General features: G+C 37.2%; 1 protein-coding gene across 2 annotated transcripts in view; it reads right to left on the bottom strand.

The window, feature by feature from the left end:
- The window catches only part of SPAG16 (sperm associated antigen 16), a 1,079,093-nt gene that overhangs the window by 911,514 nt on the left and 144,042 nt on the right, over positions 1–23,537 (bottom strand). For both annotated transcript variants that reach the window (XM_070771730.1, XM_070771724.1), the window contains one exon: positions 14,851–14,978. In XM_070771730.1, coding sequence (XP_070627831.1) covers positions 14,851–14,978 — 128 coding nt within the window. The remainder of the gene's footprint in view (positions 1–14,850; positions 14,979–23,537) is intronic.

Genomic DNA, 23,537 nt, shown 5'->3' with positions numbered 1-23,537 from the left:
CAATGAGATATCACTTCACACCAGTCAGAATGGCCATCATTAAAAAGTCTACAAACAATAAATGCTGGAGAGGGTGTGGAGAAAAGGGAATGCTCTTGCACTATTGGTGGGAATGTAAATTGATACAGCCACTATGGAAGATGGTATGGAGATTCCTTAAAAAAAAAACTAGGAATAAAACTACCATATAACCCAGCAATCCCAATCCTAGGCATATACCCCGAGAAACCGAAAATTTTAAAAGACACATGTATCCCATTGTTCACTAAAGCACTATTTACAATAGCTAGAACATGGAAACAACCTAGATGTCCATCAACAGATGAATGCATAAAGAATGTAGTACATATACACAATGGAATATTACTCAGAAATAAGAAGGAACACATTTCAGTCAGTTCTAATGAGGTAGATGAACCTAGAACCTATTATACAGAGTGAAGTAAGTCAGAAAGAGAAATACAAATATCATATTCTAACACATATATACAGAATCTAGAAAAATGGTACTGAAGAATTTACGTACAGGGCAGCAATGAAGAAAGGCGTAGAGAATAGACTTATGGACATGGGGAGAGGGGAGGAGAGGGTGAGATGTTTAGAAAGAGTAACATGGAAACTTGTATTACCATATGTACAATAGATAGCCAACAGGAATTTGCCTTATAGCTCAGGAAACTCAAACAGGGGCTCTGTATCAACATTAGAGGGTTGGGTTGGGGAGGGAGATGAGAGGGAAGTTCAAAAGGGAGAGGATATATGTATACCTATGGCTGATTCATGTTGAGGTTTGACAGAAAACAACAAAGTTCTGTAAAGCAATTATCCTTCCATTAAAAAATAAATTAATAATTAAAAAACACCAATAATTCTCTATCCATTTCTTCTTCCTACAGTCAATAACTGGGTCTCTAGGTCTTAATACTGCAATGATAAATAGAAACCCAGAAATCAGTCAATCTCTCTCTCTCTCCATTTATCTCCAATGTTTAGAGCAATATGATACATGGTAAGGATGAAATAAACAATTACCGGATGAATGAAGAAAATCAAGCAGAAAATGTCTATAATGTCCCAATTCAGGACCACTTATTCTCCTCTTACATATAGCTCCAAGTTTCAGCATTGTGACCTAATCATGTCCTTTTTTTGACCAAATCAATGCCCCTCCTCAACTGTGATCTAACTGGAAATGAGAGGTGGTTTTAACTATATTTTACTATCCCATGCCCATATCCATGACATTCAGATATCAAAAGTACCTGGAATGCCTAATTTTCCTTCTCACATATTCTATATCAATTACAAAGTCTTAAGTTCATTGATACATTCTAGAACATTCATACATTCTAGGCAATATATTCTAAATTTGTATTTGCTGCTGAATTCCTCCATGAAAGCATTTTTAAAAGGTTTCTCAGATATATCCTCACTCCTTAGATGGTGAACAATGTGGAATATATAGTTGTCAAGAAAATCAGGTTGGGTGGAGAAGGAACAGATCTGCAAAATGACTGAGTGAAAGCCCAGGTTCTGTGTCACCGAGGTCCGAGTTAAAAGCTACTGAGTAGTCAGATATCAGAAACAAATCAAAGAGGGCAACTGGGTGAGGGAAAAGCATAAGAGTAATGAATCCAACAAAAGTCTTAATAGTAAAATGTCAAATGTCTAGGATCTGAGAGGAGAAAGTACATGTTGAGGGTACAGACAAGTAAGAATAAGAAAAGAAAGTCTGACAAAGAAGACAGTCTATATTAAAGGAATCTTTTTTACACTTCCTGACAAATGTGAAAGAACTAGGTCTTGAGTGCATGACAGAAGTAGCTATAGTTACTGTGAGAATATTTTTTATAGCTAATATATCCAGTTGGCTCAGTGGTAAAGAATCTACCTTCAAAGGCAGGGGATGTGGATTTGATCTCTCATAAATTAGTTGTTGAAGAATCTGTCTGCAATACAGAAGAATGCGGTTCTATTCCTGGGTTGGGAAGATCCCCTGGAGAAGGAAATGGCAACATACTCTAGTATTCTTGTCTGGAAAATCTCATGGACAGAGGAGCCTTGTAGGCTACAGTCCATAGGGTCACAAGAGTTGGACATGACTTAGCAACTAAAACCACAGTATTCTAGCCTGGAAAATTCCATGGGCATGGACAGAGGAGACTGGCAGGCTACAGTCCATGGGATCACAGAGAGTCAGACATGACTTAGTGACTGAATAACAGTATGTAGTCATTCCTTCAATACATGCCAGGAACCTCCTGTATGTCATGGGCTATTAATAAGGAGACATGGTCTGTTCCCTCAAGAGTCCTTGTTGAGGGTTTGGAGACATAAACATATAAATAAGCCATCTTAGGGATTCCATAGGATCTGTTCTATATGACCCTTTAATATTGTTGGAGAAGGCAATGGCACCCCACTCCAGTACTCTTGCCTGGAAAATCCCATGGACGGAGGGGCCTGGTGGGCTGCAGTCCATGGGGTCGCTAGGAGTCAAACACGACTGAACAACTTCACTTTCACTTTTCATTTTCATGCATTGGAGAAGGAAATGGCAACCCACTCCAGTGTTCTTGCCTGGAGAATCCCAGGGACAGGGGAGCCTGGTGGGCTGCTGTCTATGGGGTCGCACAGAGTCGGACACGACTGAAGCGACTTAGCAGCAGCAGTACTAACAGACCAGAAAGGATGGTTAGGGTTAGATTTATATGTGGGGATTTCTTTAGGTTGCTCTTTATTTACAAACAGAAAAAAAGGAGAGACGTTTCCAGTGAAAGGAAAGTGGCTAAGACATGAACATGTGAAAAGACTGAGTCTAGACCATAGTGGTATGGAGGCTAAGGGTAAAATAAGAGCTAGAAAAATAGGTTGGAGCTAGACTGAGATAAGTCAAGCATATCTTGAGGGCTTGAAATATAATAAAATATTTTAAAGTAGAAATAAGATCTCAGAATCATTTTAGAAAGATTACTCTAATGGCAGTAAAGAGCATAAATTAAAGTTGGAGGAACACTGGAGGCAGAGAGATCAGCAGGAGGAGGTTACAGAAGCCGAAGTGTTAGCTGATGGACTGAGAAATGGATAGTGCACAGCTCTTTTTGGATACAGAATACATAGACTTAAATGACTGACTGAATGTGATTAAGTGGTTAGGAGGACCAAACATTCACAGATCTTAGGTGACGATACAGATGATAATGACGCAAACCAAAATAGGAGAAAGAAGGGAGTGAGGGTAGAAGGGAGGGGTTGGTAGAAGATGGAATTGCCTTTGAAAACTATTAACTCCGAGGTGCTCACAAAACATGCAAATTGAAATGTCTGATTTTATGAGGTACTCTGCTTCCCTGGTGACTCAGGTGGTAAAGAATCTGCCTGCAATCGGGATACCTGGGTTTAATTCCTGGGTTGGGAAGATCCCCTGGCAAAGGGAAAGGCTACCCTCTCCAGTATTCTGGCCTGGGGAATTCCATGGATTATAGAGTCTATGGGGTCAAAGAGAGTCAGAAACCACTGAGTAACTTTCACTTTCACTGAGTTAATAGCATTGTCTTGGGATAATGTCAGTAATTTTAAATTAAAGTTCAATTCAAAGTACAAGTATTGTCACCTTGTTGGAGGTATACTCTAATAAAAAAGTTTTACTGTTTACTCAGATTATAAAACACTGTTGATATGAAAAAAGTAATCATATAAAATGAACATGATAACTTCATCTCGGTCATGGCCACATAAAAAACTGCCAAAATTGGCTTAAGATTTAAACGTACTGTCACAAGCACTGATATTTATAGCTCATTCACCATATATCTATGAACAGCAAAGGAAAAATAACTTGTGAGCTATCATTCCACGTGCATCAACTTTAGCATGGATTAAAGACAAAGTCTTGGCAAATTTAAGTAAGACATCCCAAGTAATGACAAAAATTACTGAAACCACTTATTACTTATCAAATCTTGTAATCCCTGATTATTTAAACTGAATTGTTAGTATATGTGATATTATGATATAGCTTCAAACAGTAAATATATTGCTCAAAAGAAAAGTATATTGATATTTGCCCTAAACCATCTTCCCTAACATTCTGTATTTTAAGGATTATACTTTTTTGTAAACTTCCATTTCCCTTTCTATTACATAATAGGAAATACTATTAATAGCAGGCAGCTAAGCAAGAAAGTAGAGTGAGAGATAGTTTCCATATTTATTGGAAAATTATTGCATTGTCATTCCATGGAAATTTGACTTTCCTTATCATAATAATATACCCCAGAAAAGAGTTTAAGGTAAAAACTGAAGGACTAGACTTTTTCAAAAAGTGAAGCCACATCCTAAGGAAGACAAGCATAGTTTTATTTTTACCAACCTTAATTAATAAGTTGGATTTTATGCATTGTTGTGCTACACATAATTGCTATATATAATTATAATATGTCCAACAATACCTTCTTGTAGGTCACTGTGGTTATTATTATGGATCTAGATAATTAAAAACAGAATGAAAAACTGTTAGAGCCCCAGAAGGATAACTGTCGGTCTCTCTCTGAGTCTACGCATCCCTGGAATTGAAAATGCTTTGTGCAACATGCATAACCAATGAAAAGGTCTTTCCATAATTTTAGCTGTAACTTGATTCAGAAAAAAAATCAGAACACCTTCTGGAAGATGACAGCTGCTCAACAAATCCAAAGTGCCTAAACAAGCCTAGTTTAAAGCTGAAGACAGATACAGGCAAGGGCACTAAAGACAATCTGAAATAAATTGAGAATCTGATCTCCTAATTAGATGATGTATTTATTTATGGACCATACACAAAGTGATAAATGGGTCATAAAAATGTATGTTTACATTTACCATAAATTTATGTTCCTCTTTCTTTTTAAATATTTAGGTCATAAATATTATCATTATTTAATGGAAAATAACTGAATACCTTAGTACTTTGATAGTAAACCGCAAAATCAACAGAATATATTTATATACTACAGAAAATGTTTTAAAATATTCTGTACACTCCTTGTAAGTAATGATTACAAATATTTTACTGCATATAATTATTACCCTTCTAAGGAGAATTTTCTTGATGTTTCAAGAGACTATATAGCATATTAAAAAGCAGAGATATTACTTTGCCAACAAAGGTCCGTCTAGTCAAGGCTATGGTTTTTCCAGTAGTCATGTATGGATGTGAGAGTTGGACTATAAAGAAAACTGAGCACAGAAGAATTGATGCTTTTGAACTGTGGTGTTGGAGAAGACTCTTGGGAGTCCCTTGGACTGCAAGGGAACCAACCAGTCCATCCTAAAGGAGATCAGTCTTGGGTGTTCATTGGAAGGACTGATGCTGAGGCTGAAACTCTAATACTTTAGCCACCTGATGTGAAGAGCTGACTCACTGGAAAAGACCCTGATTATGGGAAGGATTGGGGGCAGGAGGATAAGGGGACGACAGAGGATGAGATGGCTGGATGGCATCACCGACTCGATGCACATGAGTTTGGGTGAACTCCGGGAGTTGGTGATGGACAGGGAGGCCTGGCATGCTGTGATTCATGGGGTTGCAAAGAGTCGGACACAACTGAGCAACTGAACTGAACTGAACTGAAGGAGAATTTTCTTGATGTTTCAAGAGACTATAAGTTCTTTTCTTCTGATCATTCAAAGTTTAAATATATATTTTGCTCTAATATATTGCTTGTCTGTTTAGGGGATATAAGGAGAAGGCAATGGCACCCCACTCCAGTACTCTTGCCTGGAAAATCCCATGGAAGGAGGAGCCTGGTAGGCTGCAGTCCATGGGGTCGCTAGGAGTCAGACACAACTGAGCGACTTCACTTTCACTTTTCACTTTCATGCATTGGAGAAGAAATGGCAACCCACTCCAGTGTTCTTGCCTGGAGAATCCCAGGGTTGGGGGAGCCTGGTGGGCTGCCGTCTATGGGGTCACACAGAGTCGGACACGACTGAAGCGACTTAGCAGCAGCAGCAGCAGCAGTTAGGGGATATAAATATCATGAAAATAACAGAATTCAACTTATTGTAAATTGCTGTTTAGTCGATAAGTCGTGTCTGTCTCTTTTGCAACCCCATAGACTGAAGTCCACGAGGCTCCTCTGTCCATGGGATTTTCCAGGCAAGAATACTGGAGTAGGTTGCTATTTGCTTCTCCAGGGAATCTTCTCAACCCAGGAATCAAACCTGTGTCTCCTGAATCTTAGGCAGATTCTTTACCACTAAGCCACCAGGGATCCTCGTTTTATAAATATACATTGTAAAATTCAAGTTAAATTTATAGTTATAAAAAGGATCTAATATTTAACTTGGAAATACATTTTAAAATATAGTAGTGATTCCTTATAAACATATATAATTGGTAGCCCAAAGAAGATCAGAGATACTGATCTATGCTAAAAAATTACATTTCCATGATGCCCATTTTTTTTTGCATTAAAAGCTACTTAGTCACTTTTTCTTTATTTCTGGTGGTGCTTCTATGGAAGTGCATGGGACAGTAATGACATGAAATTAACTACTTGCCAGGCAGCACATGCAGCTGTGAATTGTGTTCACAGTGGAGCCCAATGGGTCCCATTCACCTCTAAGTCTACTTGCAAGTTTAATAAGCTTCCCAGACTTGACATGACCAACCCCACATTCCAAACCTGGCCCTCCCTTAGCCTTGAAATTAATAGCCACTCTGTCTTCATTTGATCTGACCAAAAACCCTGGAGTCATCCATAATTCTTCTCTCTCAGCCTATACCCAGCCTACCCAAAAATCCTGCTCACTTTCTCACCAAAAACTAAAAATCTTACCATTTAGTCTCTATAACACTATCTATAACCTAGCCCAGAAAATCTTTATAACTCTCTTAAATTACTGAAATAGTTCCTAACTAGTCTGCCAGCTTCTACTCTTAACCTCCATTGACAGTCTAATTCCCACACAGTTGTCAGAACATCTTGTTGTTATATAATATAAGCCAAATTGCATAATTCTTCTCGCAATCTTCTAATAGCGTTCCAGCATTCTCAGAATAAAATTCACAGTCCTCTTTACTATGATTCGTGAGGACTTAAGTCTCTCTCTCTCTGGTCCCCAAGTACCTAACTTCATTTTCTTCTCCTCTTCTATTAATCCAAGTTCACTTACTCTGTTTCTAGCAGACTCCTTGTTGGAACATTCTGGACATGCTACCAGAAATATATAGACCCATGCTAAAAAATTACATTTCTATGATGCCCATTTTTTTTTTGCATTAAAAGCTACTTAGTCACTTTTTATTTATTTCTGATGACTGCTTCTATGGAAGTTCATGGGATAGGACTTTGCGTTTGTTGTTTCCTCAACTCTAATTTTCTTCTTTATTTGGTGTATGTCTCACTTCCTCACCCACTTCAGGTTTTTATTACATGTCAGCTTCTCAGAAGAGTCCTGGCTCCTTGTGTTTAACCTCAGGCCACCCTCTATTCCATGTCCCTCTGTCTGCTTTGTGTTTCTCTGTAGCACTTATGATCATCAAAGATACAAGAGCATATATGTGTTCACTATTGGTTTATTACTTGTTCCTTGTAACAAACGTAAGCTGCTGGAAACATATTTCTATGTATTTAGTTAATGGTCCAGAGTCGTACCTGATGAATGCTAACTACATTTTTGCTGAATGAGTAAATGTGAAAGTACTTTCAGTCTTTCTTTTTTTAAAATGTTTCATTAATCTTATATATCCTAATGCATCTATTTTCACAAAAATATTGTGCATTAGTTAGGGAAGTTAAATCAGGACGTCAGGCAAAGCTTGATGACAACTGAAAACTCTCCAAGCAACACATGACCCAGAGATGCACTTGCCTTCTAGCACACAACTTGTCACTTTCAAAGTTTGCTGATTCCAGCTATGAGGATGAAACTGGAGAGAGCAGAGTATCCTATTGGAAGACTTAAGAGATGACTCACTTCAGAAGGCTAGGAGATAGAATCTTCCAATAGGCCCAGGGAGGAGGAAACTGAATTGGTGAGTATTTAGCCAGTCTTTGCCATCTATAAATTAGGAAAACACTAAGATTTCATGTTCTTTTTCAATTTTTTTTGGTAAATTAATTTATTTATTTTAATTGGAGGCTAATTACTTTATAAAATACTTCAAAATAATATATACTGCATGTCTGCTGAATTCCATGATGGAAACAAAGTATTAATAGAATGTTAGGATTGACAGTAACTGAAGGAATGAAGAGTAAAACATTAGTTACATATTTCAAGAACTGCCTACCCAAGGAGGTAACATCTGAGCTGAGATTTTAGAGAGAAGAATGAGCCAGACATGCACAAACTGGAGAAGTAAAAACTCAAATAGAGGGAAGAGTTAGTATAAAGACCGGAGGGCAGAGATAAGAATAGGGAGAAGATTGGGTAGTTTAGTCTTAACAAGAAAGCAGGGAGAGCATGCAGTCAATGCAACGAGAGGTGGACAACAGTCCCAACCAGAAGAGTGCTGTAGGCCTCAGTAAGAAGTTTGGGATCTTACTTTAAAACAGGGGGGAGACATTATCGTACTGAAAGCAGTGAATTTTATCATCTGGTTTATATTTTTAAAAGATAAATTTAGCTAGCATGAAGTAAATGAATTAGTAGGCTTTTGCAATAGTGTAAGATATGGCCACAGTAATATAGATAGAGAGAAGTGGGAAAATGTAAATGTGTTTTGGAGGCAAAACCTATCAGACTTACTCTTGGATTGATGGTGGGAATTGTGGGGTGAGAGAATGAGTAATTAAAATTACTTCTAGGCTTTTAGCTTGAATAAGTTCATGTAAATTCACATTTTGCTTTTGCAAAATGGTGAAGATCAGTAGAGCCAGTTTTCTGAGGGAAAACAAGAGTTCTTTCTGAACATGGTAATTTGAAGAAGCCTATTAGGTGTTCAAGCCCAAGGGAGATGTCAATGGTAGAGATATTGCCAAGGGGATTATCTATCATTGTGTGATCAGCTGCCCAGTCATGTCTGACTCTTTGTGACCCATGGAATGTAGTCTAACAAGCTCCTCTGTCCATGGGATTTTTCAGGTAAGAATACTGGAGCGGGTTGCCATTTCCTACTCTGTGGAGAGTACTTAAAGACTGAGCTTGGAAGAGGCCACAGGAAAAAGTGTAGACTGTGAAAAGATGAAGCCAGAAGGCTGAGCCAGAGCAGTTACCAGCCATAAGTCTGGCAGAAGAGAAGCAGCCTACTGACAAGACACTGAGCAGGACAGTCTGGGACCCAGCAGGAAGACCAGGACCAGGCAAATAATGAAGTCAAGAGAGTAATCACAGGGGTGGTGGGCTGTACCAACTGCAGCTAAGAGGAGAATGAGTGAGTGGCCACTGGTGGTGGGCATGGCAGCAGCCAATGACTGACAAGAGTCAGTTCCAGAGTAGAGGACAGAGGAGTTCCACTGAATGGGAAGAGTAAGTAAAAACTGTTAGTTCAATCAGCACTACTGCCAACCTTTTTAGGGAAATGAGCAGAGCAGCTTCTGGGGAAACAGCATAGGTTTGGTGGGGGCAGGGAGGGGGTGGTTGGTCAAGAAAATGTTTTTTTTTTAACTAATGGGAGTTAATGTTCTAGGCTGATGTAAAGCATCTTGTAAAGGCAGGAGAAAGACAGCTATCTTAGTATTCAAAAACTCTGTTAACTAATCTGATTTAACCTATGAAACTGCACTCTATAAAAATGAAAATTAGTAAGACACCAAGAATTTTTAAAGTATATGGAATTTAATGTGCATTTATTTTATTATGACCTTATTAGAAAAATCCAGCAAAAATACATTTTAATAAATCTGTGTTTTCCAGGGAAACAATATATAATTAGCAAATTCTGCACTTAAAAACAGTCTAATGAATTATTTTAATATTTAAGTTTAAAGCAATTATCCTAGGTTAAATTTGTCAGGGGAAAAAGTATCTTGGCCAAACTCATGGGTTATATAGTTGTAGGTTACTGACAAATTTATATGCTTGATTGTAAAAATAGAAACTATTTCCTTGGTCTTTTTCTTTAATACAATGTATGGACTTATCCACTATTTTGTGGTTTGTTTTTGAGTTAACTGGACCTGATACAAATTCTTTCTGTGTAATTCACAAGGTTTCTGAGCCTCATCTGTGTGTGTGTGAATGTGTAAGTAAAAGAGACAGAGACAGAGAGACATAAAGAAACAGGGGAAACAGCTGAATCCTGGCATTTACAGATGCTTACTAAAATGGTTTATTGTTATTATTGACATTCTTTCATTATCATTGTTATTACTGTTATTGTTATTTTGATGAAGTTAAGAAACCTATACACCATAGAGGAAGAATTTCATTTACACTCATGGTAATTTAAAATCAAAATAAATTCACAGCTACATATAAAGCAATTTTTTTTATTCTTCAAAGAAACATATAATTGAGTCAATGAACATTATACTATTAAAGACCTCAACATTCAAAAAAGTGAGATCATGGCATCGAGTCCCATAACTTCATGGCAAATAGATGAGGAAACAATGGAAACAGTGACAGACTATATTTTCTTGCACTCCAAAATCACTGCAGACAGTGACTGCAGCCATGAAATTAAAAGACACTTGTTCCTTGGAAGAAAAACTATTATAAACCTAGATGGTGTATTAGAAAGCAGAGACGTCACTATGCTGACAAAGGTCCACATAGTCAGAGCTATGGTTTTTCCAGTAGTCATGTATGGATGTGACAGTTGGACCATAAAGGAGGCTGAGCACTGAAGAACTGATGTCTTCAAACTGTGGTGTTAGAGAAGACTCTTGAGAGTCCCTTGGAGAGCAAGGAGATCAAAGCAGTTAATCCTAAAGGAAATCAACCCTGACTATTCACTGGAAAGATGGATGCTAAAGCTGAAGCTCCAATACTTTGGCCACCTTATGCAAAGAGTTGACTCACTGGAAAAGAACCTAATACTGGTTTCCTCAGTGTGTATGCCCAGCAGTGGGATTGCTGGATCATAAGGCAGTTCTATTTCCAGTTTTTTATGGAATCTTCACACTGTTCTCCATAGTGGCTGTACTAGTTTGCATTCCCACCAACAGTGTAAGAGGGTTCCCTTTTCTCCATGCCCTCTCCAGCATTTATTATTTGTAGACTTTTGGATCCCAGCCATTCTGACTGGTGTGAAATGGTACCTCATAGTGGTTTTGATTTGCATTTCTCTGATAATGAGTGATGTTGAGCATCTTTTCATGTTTGTTAGCCATCTGTATGTCTTCTTTGGAGAGATGTCTATTTAGTTCTTTGGCCCATTTTTTGATTGGGTCATTTATTTTTCTGGAGTTGAGCTGTAGGAGTTGCTTGTATATTTTTGAGATTAGTTGCTTGTCAGTTGCTTCATTTGCTATTATTTTCTCCCATTCTGAAGGCTGTCTTTTCACCTTGCTAATAGTTTCCTTTGATGTGCAGAAGCTTTTAAGGTTAATTAGGTCCCATTTGTTTATTTTTGCTTTTATTTCCAATATTCTGGGAGGTGGGTCATAGAGGATCCTGCTGTGATGTATGTCAGAGAGTGTTTTGCCTGTGTTCTCCTCAGAAGGGAAAGAGACACGTGTACCCCAATGTTCATCGCAGCACTGTTTATAATAGCCAGGACATGGAAGCAACCTAGATGTCCATCAGCAGATGAATGGATAAGAAAGCTGTGGTACATATACACAATGGAGTATTACTCAGCCATTAAAAAGAATACATTTGAATCAGTTCTAATGAGGTGGATGAAACTGGAGCCTATTATACAGAGTGAAGTAAGCCAGAAGGAAAAACACCATTACAGTATACTAACGCATATATATGGAATTTAGAAAGATGGTAACAATAACCCTTTGTACGAGACAGCAAAAGAGACACTGATGTATAGAACAGTCTTATGGACTCTATGGGAGAGGGAGAGGGTGGGAAGATTTGGGAGAATGGCATTGAAACATGTAAAATATCATGTATGAAACGAGATGCCAGTCCAGGTTCGATGCACGATACTGGATGCATGGGGCTAGAGCACTGGGACGACCCAGAGGGATGGTATGGGGAGGGAGGAGGGAGGAGGGTTCAGGATGGGGAACACATGTATACCTGTGGTGGATTCATTTTGATATTTGGCAAAACTAATACAATTATGTAAAGTTTAAAAATAAAAAAAATTAAAAAAAAAGAACCTAATACTGGGAAAGACTGAGGGCAGGATGAGAAAGGGGCAACAGAGGATAAGATGATTGGATGGCATCATCGACTCAATGAACATGAGTTTGAGCAAACTCTGGGAGATAGTAAAGGACAGGGAAGCCTGGAGTGCTGAAGTCCATGGGGTCTAAAAGAGCTGGACATGACCGATGGACTGAGCAACATTAAAGACTTATAAAGTGCCAAACTTCTGCGTGTATATAAGGACTGAAGGGAGTGTGGTAACTGGTTTTAAAATTAAGAACAGAGAATATTAAATTATCTGAGCAACACTATAAATTTACAGTTGAGTTTTTTATTATGGCCGGTTAAGGACTGGTGGTATACAATAAGAATACAGAGAAAGCAGTAGAAGAAAACAAGGTAGGAGAGGGAAAAACAAACCTGGAACCCAAAAGAAATGGCTGTATCAGGAAGCAGAAAGTGAGACAAATTGAAAAGAAACAGTCAGAGAGAAAAAAAAAAAAAAGGGAGGGGGGTTCCCAGGGAAATGAGTTGTCCCAAAGTCACAGCTTAATTTTCCTTTGAGGTATGTTACTCTGGAAGATTAGTGATTATCATTTTCTACTCACAATTGATCAGTTTTTTCTTACTGTCTAACTCATAATGCTAGAATATTTTCTCCTAATGGGCTAACTAGTGAAGATTATGACAGAGAAATTGTTCCCTGGGTTGCAGTAGTAGTTATCAGGGCAGCTGTCTTTCCAAAGGCTGCAAATAAATTCAGCTGAAATCTAGATTTTGTCTTTGACTAAGAGTCAAATGTTTCCCATGTTTTCTTTTCCTTGTTTTCATTTAGCGAAAGCTTCTCTCTTAACCTTCACATAGTCATTGGTCACTGTAGGCTGCGCTTACAGTACCTAGACTGTTCAGAGATCCCAGATTGTGCACCAGCAGACTAGCACAGGCTGTTCCTACCAGCTGAGGTCCAGGATCACAAAGCATCAAAGGAGTTTGTTATTCGCCCTTCAAAAGCCTGTTGTGTTTGCTACTGTGAAATAATTAAAAATTAATCAAGGTGATGAAATATGAGTGTGATAAGCAGAACTGCTATCAATGAAAATTAAATTAATGCTGCAGAAAAGTGAGGAGATCATCTGAGTGTCTCAAGCTCTTGTTTTAGATTACAGAAATTACAAAATTGAACTTGTTGGTGATGCATTATTGGAAAGAAATATGATGTAGAATTCCAATCAACAGTCACTTAATCAAAGAAAAAGTCATGACCTTACATCAAAAGACTGGGATGTGAGTGCAGATGAACTGTTTTAAGTTGAAATAGACTATTTAAGGAATGAATGTATCATTATTATAGTTCTTTTTACTAACAAACTTTTTCAATTCATTAACCTACAGGTTTTCATCATGGCAGAAAAGATCATATTTACTGTGCTCATAAGCAGGGTACCATAGACAGTATTCTTGGTACATGCAAATAATCAAACAAATGGGTCTTAGAAAGTAAATTCCACAGAAGTTCATTCAGAGCAAATGAAAATCTCATCACAGGTAAGTGTATGTTATTAGAGTTGGTTAACACTCTCTTCTGAGACATTCGTCCTCATTAAACATAACAGGGGCTTCCCTAGGGGCTCAATTGGTAGAGTCTGCCTGCAAAGTGGAGACCCAGGTTCCATCCCTGAGTGGGGGAGATTCCCTGGAGAAGAAAAGGCAACCCACGAGACTCTTCTTGCCCGGAGAATCCCATGGACAGAGGAGCCAGGCGGGCTACAGTCCATGGGGCCACAAAGAGTCGGACACAATTGAGTGACTAACACTTTCACTTTTCATTTTCTTTCAAATATAACAGGAGTTATTATGACAAACATGTATGTCAAGTATTTTTGTACAAATCCTAGAGTTCTTAAAGGTCAGTAATAAACTTGGGATTATATGAACAAATACAAGAAAACAATATTACTTACCTAAACTGTAATCAAAATGATATATCTATGATTATTTACAAAAGCTGACCACTTAGTAAGAAATTAATCTACCACAGAAATCTATGATAGGCTGTATATTTACTGATTCTTCACAGAAATATTTTTCTCAAACACTCTAAATAAGAGCAGTATAAATTTTACAAGATTTTAAACATTTGCTATAAATGTAAATATTCAGATTCATAAAATAGTACATTTTAATAAATACCAAATAATAGGCTTCACTTTCACACTGATATGATTATGGTTTGCAAAACTATGATCCTCAAAAGAAAACAAAACAATGTGTTAATGAGGAAAAAAAAGTACACTGGCAAAATTTTAGGTAAAATAATCAAATGAAATGCATAGTTGCTGAGATCCTATTTTTAAAAAAATCCTACAAACCTCTCTAAAAACAACGTGTGCTTCATTTTAACCAAGAACTGCAACCTCTACATTAAATATGCACAGTTGTGCACTTGGGCTGTACTGCCATCAAGTGCCTAAACCAATTAGTATTGAGGTTCTTGCAGCAGCTTTAAGCAGATTCTTTCAGTGTTACAAGTAGTAACTTCAGATACAGGCTAAGAGCAAACCACTTTGATCATAAACAGCTACAAGAGCATCAAAATTTAGACATGACAATAAAACCTCAAAAGTATTAATAAAACATCAAGAATCCTACCAGCTCACTGGAAGTTCGTGAAGTCTGAATATGTTATTCAGCTTGTAGTCAAATTTTGCTGGACAAAGATTCTCTTTGCCTAAATCCAGGTTTGGATTTGGTTGCATATGTGTAGGAAATTCTGAATCCTAGAGAAAAAATAAAGAACTCTGTGTAAAATAGAAACTCATTGTACACACTGATACAGTCTTATTTAATATTTTATTAAAAAACAAATGCTACTATTAAATCCATCATTCTTGATTTTAGTTTTGAGAAAATATGCAATAAATATAAATTTTTAAATAAGGAATATATCTAACTGCATAAATCTAAACTGCATGCTACATGGTAAAACTTACTTGCAAACATCCCTTTACTGAATTACAATGAAACACAATATAGCATTTCTTATATATTATTGGCCTATTGTCCTTTTTCAATAAGTTTCTATCCCCAACAGTATTATTTTTATATTCCTTTTGTTCTCTATAGATGGGGAACTGAACAAATTTTAACTGGATAACAAAATAACAATATTCACTAACAATTATGGTTTTCTTTACATCTGAGGACACTCAGATAATTTAAAGTTACTTACTAAAGATAACGGAGAAGGCAATGGCACCCCACTCCAGTACTTTTGTCTAGAAAATCCCATGGACAGAGGAGCCTGGTAGGCTGCAGTCCAAAAGATTTCTGTCATAAGCATTTTAAATTTCACATACATTAGAATCCACATCTGCCATGTATTGGTCATTTCCCTCCAAAATGATGAAAAAGATAATTTTCATCCCCTGAGAAAGCAGTCTCTCCTAAGTGGAAAGAAGACATCCTATGAATAGCACTTGAAAGTGAAGTGTTAATCATTCAGTCCTGTCCGACTCTTTGTGACTGCATGGACTATAGCCCACAGGCTCCTCTGTCCATGGAATTCTCCATGGAAGAATACTGAAGTGGGTTGCCATTTCTTTCTCCAAGGGATCTTTCCGACTCAGGTATTGAACCTGGGTCTCCGGCACTGCAGGCAGACTTTTTACAAACTGAGCCACCAGATGGATGGATCAATTGTTCAACTCAACAGAAAAAGGAACTGATCAGTCCTTAACACTTTGAAATTGCCTTCAAAAGAGGGAGACACATTAGTTGTTTGCACATGCATTCATTTGTTCAAAAGGTATTTTGGAGTACTACTTTATCCCAAACATTATTCTAGGTATGGGGAATCCACTAATGAACAAAGCAGATAAAAAGACTTGCCCTGTGAAGGTTACATTGTAACAGATTATTTAATATATCCTCAGAGTTTGGAGAATTACAAAGATAATTTTAATAAATGAAGTATCTTTCTGATCACAAAGCAATATATTAATACATTCTTTTAGAAATTTTATGCATTTTATACTACTACAAAGAAAAAAATTAAACTTTTTTTACTACCAGATTAATTACTATTAGATTCCCTGGTAGCTCTGAGAATCTGAGTGATAATAATTAGTGTTATCACTTTGGTTTACAACTTGTTTATCTCTGTATCTCAATTTTTACAAAATTGGAACCATCCTCTATTATCCACCCTCCATCTTTCATTTAACATTACTGCATTTTCACAGTAGTCTATTTTGAAAGAATGCAAACACCACATTTTACTTAAAATAAGCTATATTTGTTTCCCATATGATTATCAATGCTATGAACATGGTTTTCTATCTATAAATCTCTACTTTACTGACTGCATCCTTAAAGCACAGTTTAGAAGTGTAAGTGAATAATCATCCAAAGAAAATATATTTTTTTAAAATCATGATACCCTTTCACAGATTTCTCTTTAGAATTATTACATGAATTCATACCCCTGCCAGTTTTATAATAATATATACAATGCACCACACATCTTTGTTATGGACCCACTCACACAAGTATTTATTTCTTTGGGAAATATTTATTATTGTCTATGTAAGGACAGGCATTGGCTTCAGATCTTACAATATATCACTGACCAAAACAGACAAAATTGCCTCCCTTGTGGAGACTGCATTCAATCATGATGACACCATGAACAATAAAATAATAAATATATAAATTATAAGGTAGAATATCTGAAAAAAATGTTGCTAATCCATATATAAAAATATTTCATTGGTGTTTCACTGATTAGATTGACTATTTTTATATTTCTTTTTGTACTTCATTTTTCCTCAAGTGTGTATATATGCCTTCTGCCCATTTCCCTATTGTTGTGATAGTACTTCATTTTAATAATATTGCCTGTGTTAGCAATGGAGGAAGGGTAAATTATTATGTTGGAAAATACAGAAAGGTGGTGGGAATCTGGTCTTAGTATAATTTTTTGACTACATGGAAATATCTAGAACCAGAAACTTATTATTTACAGCAATTTGTATAAGCACTGTTAAATCAATCATTAGTAAAACTAATACAATGAGGCATTTAAGAAACCTAATCAACTGATTTTAATAAAACCTAATCAACTACAACCTGTTTGATAAAACTGAGAAGAATATAGGGAAAGATTTACAAGAGCAGTGAAGGCATGATAATAGCAATCCTATCTCAATATAGATATGGAGAATCCCATGGATGGAGGAGCCTGGTGGGCTGCCGTCTATGGGGTCACACAGAGTCAGACACGACTGAAGCGACTTAGTAGCAGCAGCAGCAGCAGCAGAGGCAAAACATAAGATACTTTATAACCCAGGCTGTATACTGAAACATTCCAGGAGACAATAGCAGGCAGGAAACAATCAATCAGCAGGCAGGATCAGAGAGGTAAACCCAGGATAAATAAATACGGACAATGCATAGAGGATAGAAGAATGAAAATAAATCTTAAAACTATTTGAAATTATATGACTATTGTCCTTCCTTTGTATTGACAAGGTACAACTGGAGGGCAAGGCTACACTGTCAGTAATGGGCCTTGGTAGGTCAATGGTTCTCAACTCAGTACATGTTGAAATCACCATGTAGCTTTTTAAAAAATACCAATATCACCAAACCCTACTCCAGATCAATTAAGTAATAATGCCTGAAAGTGAAGCTCTGACATTGGTATTTATGTTAAAGCTCTTCACGTGAAAAAAAGTAGTGATTGATAATTGTGACTTTTCCTCACAAATCAGTTTCACCACATACTAGTATGTGAATTTATTCAAGCTACTCACCAAGCTTTCTAAGCTGTATTTTCCCACATGTAAAATACAACCAAAATCACACTGAATTCATTGACTTGAGGATTAAGTGAGTTAATCTCTGTACAGCACCAATCACATGCTTGGCATCTAATAAATCCTTAATAAACATTAGCTAGTTCTGTGTTTATTTTTATTATTGCTGCAATTAGTGGCACATGTTAGTCTCAACTGGTGAGTAAATTCATTGAGTTATTTCATACTTTACTTATTTATTATAAAACACTTTCTCTTAATCAAATCAAAGGTTTAATTTCTTCTGGTATGCTGATTACAGAATAGTTTCCTATGATACAACCTGTCAGAGTTCAGTCCCATATCTGGTTAACTGCTGGCTGTCTCTCTTTGTCCCGGAATCAATAATAAATGGAGTTCTCTTGCTTCACTGACCAGCCAGTTGGGATTAACACAGCCTTGCTGCTTATATTCACAGGATGAAAGACCAGATGGGCAACTTTCTCTCCACTTCAGTGATGTATCAGTTAGGTATCCTCTGTATCTATCCTGATTGGGAAGTCAATTATCTATTTGGCCTCCTTCCACATGAGTCTCTTGGGTACCAAGGCTCTGTGTCTGGGCCATTTAACTTCTGTCTTCTTCTCTGTCTTGTTTAATGCTTTCCATTGATAACCCACAACAATCTTGAATCTGAAGCTCAAAATTATTCACTCAGGCATTCACTTAAAACATTTGAGTGTTTACTTCATGTCAGGCATTAGTTTAATTTTACCAGACCACAAATATAAGGAGAATACACTCCTTCCCTTACAAGGACTCAGTCTCAAGAAGGAATAGTATAAATGAAAAGGACAGCTAGAGTAGAAATATGTAGACAATATTAAGGTGAAGAAATATGCAATAAAACTCTAGGAATGAAGTAGATAAAGTTATCATATTGCATATATTGTGATTTACATTGATAGACATTAGAGATAGATCAGTAATATGTATAAAGCTAAATGGGAAAAGGGAATTATAAAGAGATCATATAACTATAAATGTACTACAGTTATAAAGTAGTAATGTTCATATATGCAATTAATGAACAGAAGATATAAAAGAAAAACATTTCATTAAATCTAGCAACAATAAAACACACTTACCTTGTAGAACGCTAATACAAAACTCAGTAAATCTCAAGAAAAACATACTTTATTCAGAGATATAAAACAGGGATTGATTTAATATAGATATCCCACGGACTCAGGAAGTCTATTAACAAAGTTCTTGAGAAGTTTGATTTAAATATTTAATATATTTCAAATAAAAACTTTACTGCGAATTTTGAGGAGCCTTAGAAAATCATTCTAAAATTAATCTGGAAGAACAAACCAGACAATATTGTTTTGACATTTATAATATCTCCATTTTACACTTGAGAAGACAAACTCATAGTAATTAATCCAAATACAAGCAACCAGTCTAACTCAGTTCAGTTCAGTCACTCAGTTGTGTCTGTCTCTTGGCAACCCCATGGACTGCAGCACTCCAGGCTTTTCTGACCAACTCCCGGAGCTTGATCAAACTCACATCCATCGAGTCAGTAATGCCATACAACCATCTCATCCTCTGTTGTCCCCTTTCCTCCTGTCTTCAATCTTTCCCAGCATCAGTGTCTTTTCAAATGTGTCAGCTCAGCTTCAGCATCAGTGCTTCCAATGAATATTCAGGACTGATTTGCTTTAGGATGGACTGGTTGGATCTCCTTGCTGTCCAAGGTACTCTCAAGAGTCTTCTCCAACACCACAGTTCAAAAGCATCAATTCTTCGGTGCTCAGCTTTCTTTATAGTCCAACCCTCATATCCATACAGGACAACTGGAAAAATAATAGCCTTGACTAGATGGACCTTTGTTGGCAAAGAAATGTCTCTGCTTTTTAATATGCTGTCTAGGTTGGTATAACTTTTCTTCCAAGCAGCAAGCGTCTTTTAATTTCATGGCTGCAGTCACCATCTGCAGTGATTCTGGAGCCCCCCAAAATAAAGACTGTCAAGATGCCATGATCTTAGTTTTCTGAATGTTGAGCTTTAAGACAGATTTTTCACTCTTCTCTTTCACTTTCATCAAGAGGCTCTTTAGTTGTTCTTCACGTTCTACCATAAGGGTAGTGTCAACTGCATATCTGAGGTTATTGATGCTTCTACTGACAATCTTAATTCAAGTTTGTGCTTCATCCAGCCAAGCATTTTTCATGATGTACTCTGCATATGTTAAATAAGCAGTGTGACAATATACAGCCTTGATGTACTCCTTTCCCGATTTGGAACCAGTCTGTTTTTCCATGTCCAGTTCTAATTGTTGCTTCTTGACCTACATGCAGATTTCTCAGGAGGCATGTCAGGTGGTCTGGTATTCCTATATCTTGAAAATTTTTCCACACTTTTTTTGTGATCCATACGGTCAAAGGCTTTGGCATAGTCAATAAAGCAGAAGTAGACAATTTTATGGATCTCTCTTGCTTTTTTGATGATCCAACGGACGTTGGCAATTTGATATCTGGTTCCGCTGCCTTTTCTAAATCCAGCTTGAACATCTGGAAGTTCACGATTCACGTACCATTGAAGCCTGGCTTGGAGAATTTTGAGCATTACTTTGTGAGCCTGTGAGATGAGTGTAATTATGTGGTAGTTTGAGCATTCTTTGGCATCTGAACTTTTTCAGTCCTGTGGCTACTGCTGAGTTTTTCAAATTTGCTGGCATATTGACTGCAGCACTTTCACAGCATCATGTTTTAGGATCTGAAATAACTCAACTGGAATTCCATCACCTCCACTAGCTTTGTTCGTTGTGATGCTTCCTAAGGCCCACTTGACTTTACATTCCAGGATGTCTGGCTCTACATGAGTGATCACACCATCGTGATTACCTGGGTTATGAAGAACTTTTTTGTACAGTTCTTCTGTGTATTCTTGCCATGTCTTCTTAATATCTTCTGCTTCTGTTACAGCCATACCATTCTGTCCTTTATTGTGCCCATCTTTGCATGAAAATATCTCTTGGTATCTCAAATTTTCTTGAAGAGGTCTCTAGTCTTTCCCATTCTGTTGTTTTCCTCTATTTCTTTGCACTGATCACTGAGGAAGGCTTTCTTATCTCTCCTTGCTATTCTTTGGAACTCTGCATTCTAATGGGTATATCTTTCCTTTTCTCCTTTGCCTTTAGCTTCTCTTCTTTTCATAGCTATTTGTAAGGCCTCCTCAGACAACCATTTTGCCTCTTTGCATTTCTTTTTCGTGGGGATGGTCTTGATCACTGCCTCCTGTACGAGGCCACAAACCTCCATCCATAGTTCATCAGGCACTCTATCAGATCTAATCCTTTGAATCTATTTCTCACTTCCATTGTATACTCATAAGGAATTTGATTTAGGTCATACCTGAATGGTTAGTGGTTTTCCCTACTTTCTTCAATTTAAAAGTCTTAATTTTGCCATAAGGAGTTCATGATCTGAGCCACAGTCAGCTTCCAGTCTTGTCTTTGCTGACTATATAGAGCTTCTCCATCTTTGGCTACAAAGAATATAATCAATCTGATTTCAGTATTGACCATCCTGTGATGTCCATGTGTGGAGTTTTCTGTTGTGTTGTTGGAAGAGGGTGTTTGCTATGACCAGTGTATTCTCTTGGCATAACTCTATTAGTTAGCCTTTGCCCTGCTTCATTCTGCACTCCAAGACCAAATTTGCCCCTTACTCCAACTATTTATTGACTCCCTACTTTTGCATTCCAGCCCCCTATAATGAAAAGGATATCTTTTTTGGGTGTTAGTTCTAGAAGGTCTTGTAAGTCTTCAGAGAACTGTTCAACTGCAGCTTCTTCAGCATTACTGGTCAGGACATAGACTTGGATTACCGTGATATTGAATGGTTAGCCTTGGACACGAACAGAGATCATTCTGCCGTTTTGGGGACTGCATCCAAGTACTGCATTTTGGAGTCTTTTGTTGACTATGATGGCTACTCCATTTCATTCTTGCCCACAGTAGTAGATATAATGTTCTATCTCTAAATGTCTCCAAATCTAACAAGTTTTCAACTATTACAAAATGATGACTAAGCAAGAATGGATATTTCCTTAATCTTTCAATTATCAAATTGAGTAAAGTTATGTTTTTTTAATGTAATAATGCAAACTGTTGGATAAGATATGGAAAATATTTCTTCACTTTGGATGACTATAAACTGACTTGACATTTTCAAACAAATATCAATCAAAATAAAAACTGACTTGGCAATTCCACAGCTAGGAATTTGTCTTATGGATAATCTCTCAATGTTTCACCAAATTATATACACAAGCTTTCTTTTTCATTTGTGTTTTTTGTTTTTGTGGTTTGCTTTTATTTTCTAATATGCTGCATTTCCTACAATTTTAGATATAAAGGACAACGTAATTATGTATCAATACCTTTATTTATTGTAAAATTATGGTACTATTCTGCTATACCATCTTTAAATAGACTGAAGTACATCCAGTACTGTTATAACCCTATGGCCCAGTTGTTAAAATACTGAAAAACATTTGTATTACTTGGAAAATAGCTGCTATCCAAAGCATATACTCTATATTCCTCTTACAGCCACACTTTATCTACTTCTTTGGGTACATGCCCTGACCCAATTTATTTATAATATTGCCCTAATTACGGTGATTTTTGCCACACCTGGGGCTCCCGGACCATTCTCCCATCCTACATCCAGCATCTATTCTGATTGGTCAGTTCTCATGCTCTAATGTTAACTTGTCAAACACTGTGAATATCACTCTAAATTTATATGTATTTATGCAAAATTAACTCTATATTACTCACTTAAAAATGTATAGAATGGCATATTAAAATCATTCCATTTTTATAAAATAAACAAAGGATCTACAGGTAAGGGTTAATGGATTGTGATACATTTTTTAGAGAGAGAAAACAAGAATCTTAACAGTGGTCGTGAGGAGGAGATCAAGATGAAAGAGCAGGAAAATGTGGAGCTCACCAACCCCCATGCATGCATGCATGCTAAGTCGCTTCAGTCATGTCCAACTCTGTGCGACCCTATGGACGGCAACCCACCAGGCTCCTCTGTGCACAGGATTCTCTAGGCAAGAATATTGGAGTGGGTTGCCAATTCCTTCTCCAATGCATGAAAGTGAAAAGTAAAAGTGAAGTCGCTTCAGTCATGTCCGACTCTTAGCAACCCCATGGACTGCAGCCTACCAGTGGGTTGCCATTGCCTTCTCCAACCCACATAAACACATCCAAAATTCAACAACATGGAACAATTCTCACTGAAAACAGAGACTGGAAGAAGACCCACAAGTAGGCAGGCAGAAAGGGAACAGAAGCAGTTAGACTGGCACTGAGCCCCTAGGAGGGGACACAGAAGAGGAGTGGGACTACACAGGCTGGACAACCCTTCCCAGGGGGTGGGCAGTTGAATCCCCATCTAGGGTGTATGACACCAAGATACACTTAGCTGGTTTGAAAACCAGTGGGACTGACAATGG

The sequence above is a fragment of the Bos indicus genome, chromosome 2 (genome assembly GCF_029378745.1).
Source record: "Bos indicus isolate NIAB-ARS_2022 breed Sahiwal x Tharparkar chromosome 2, NIAB-ARS_B.indTharparkar_mat_pri_1.0, whole genome shotgun sequence".
Lineage (NCBI taxonomy): Eukaryota > Metazoa > Chordata > Mammalia > Artiodactyla > Bovidae > Bos > Bos indicus.
Note: the sequence above shows the minus strand (reverse complement) of the source record. Positions and strands in the feature narration are given on the sequence as shown.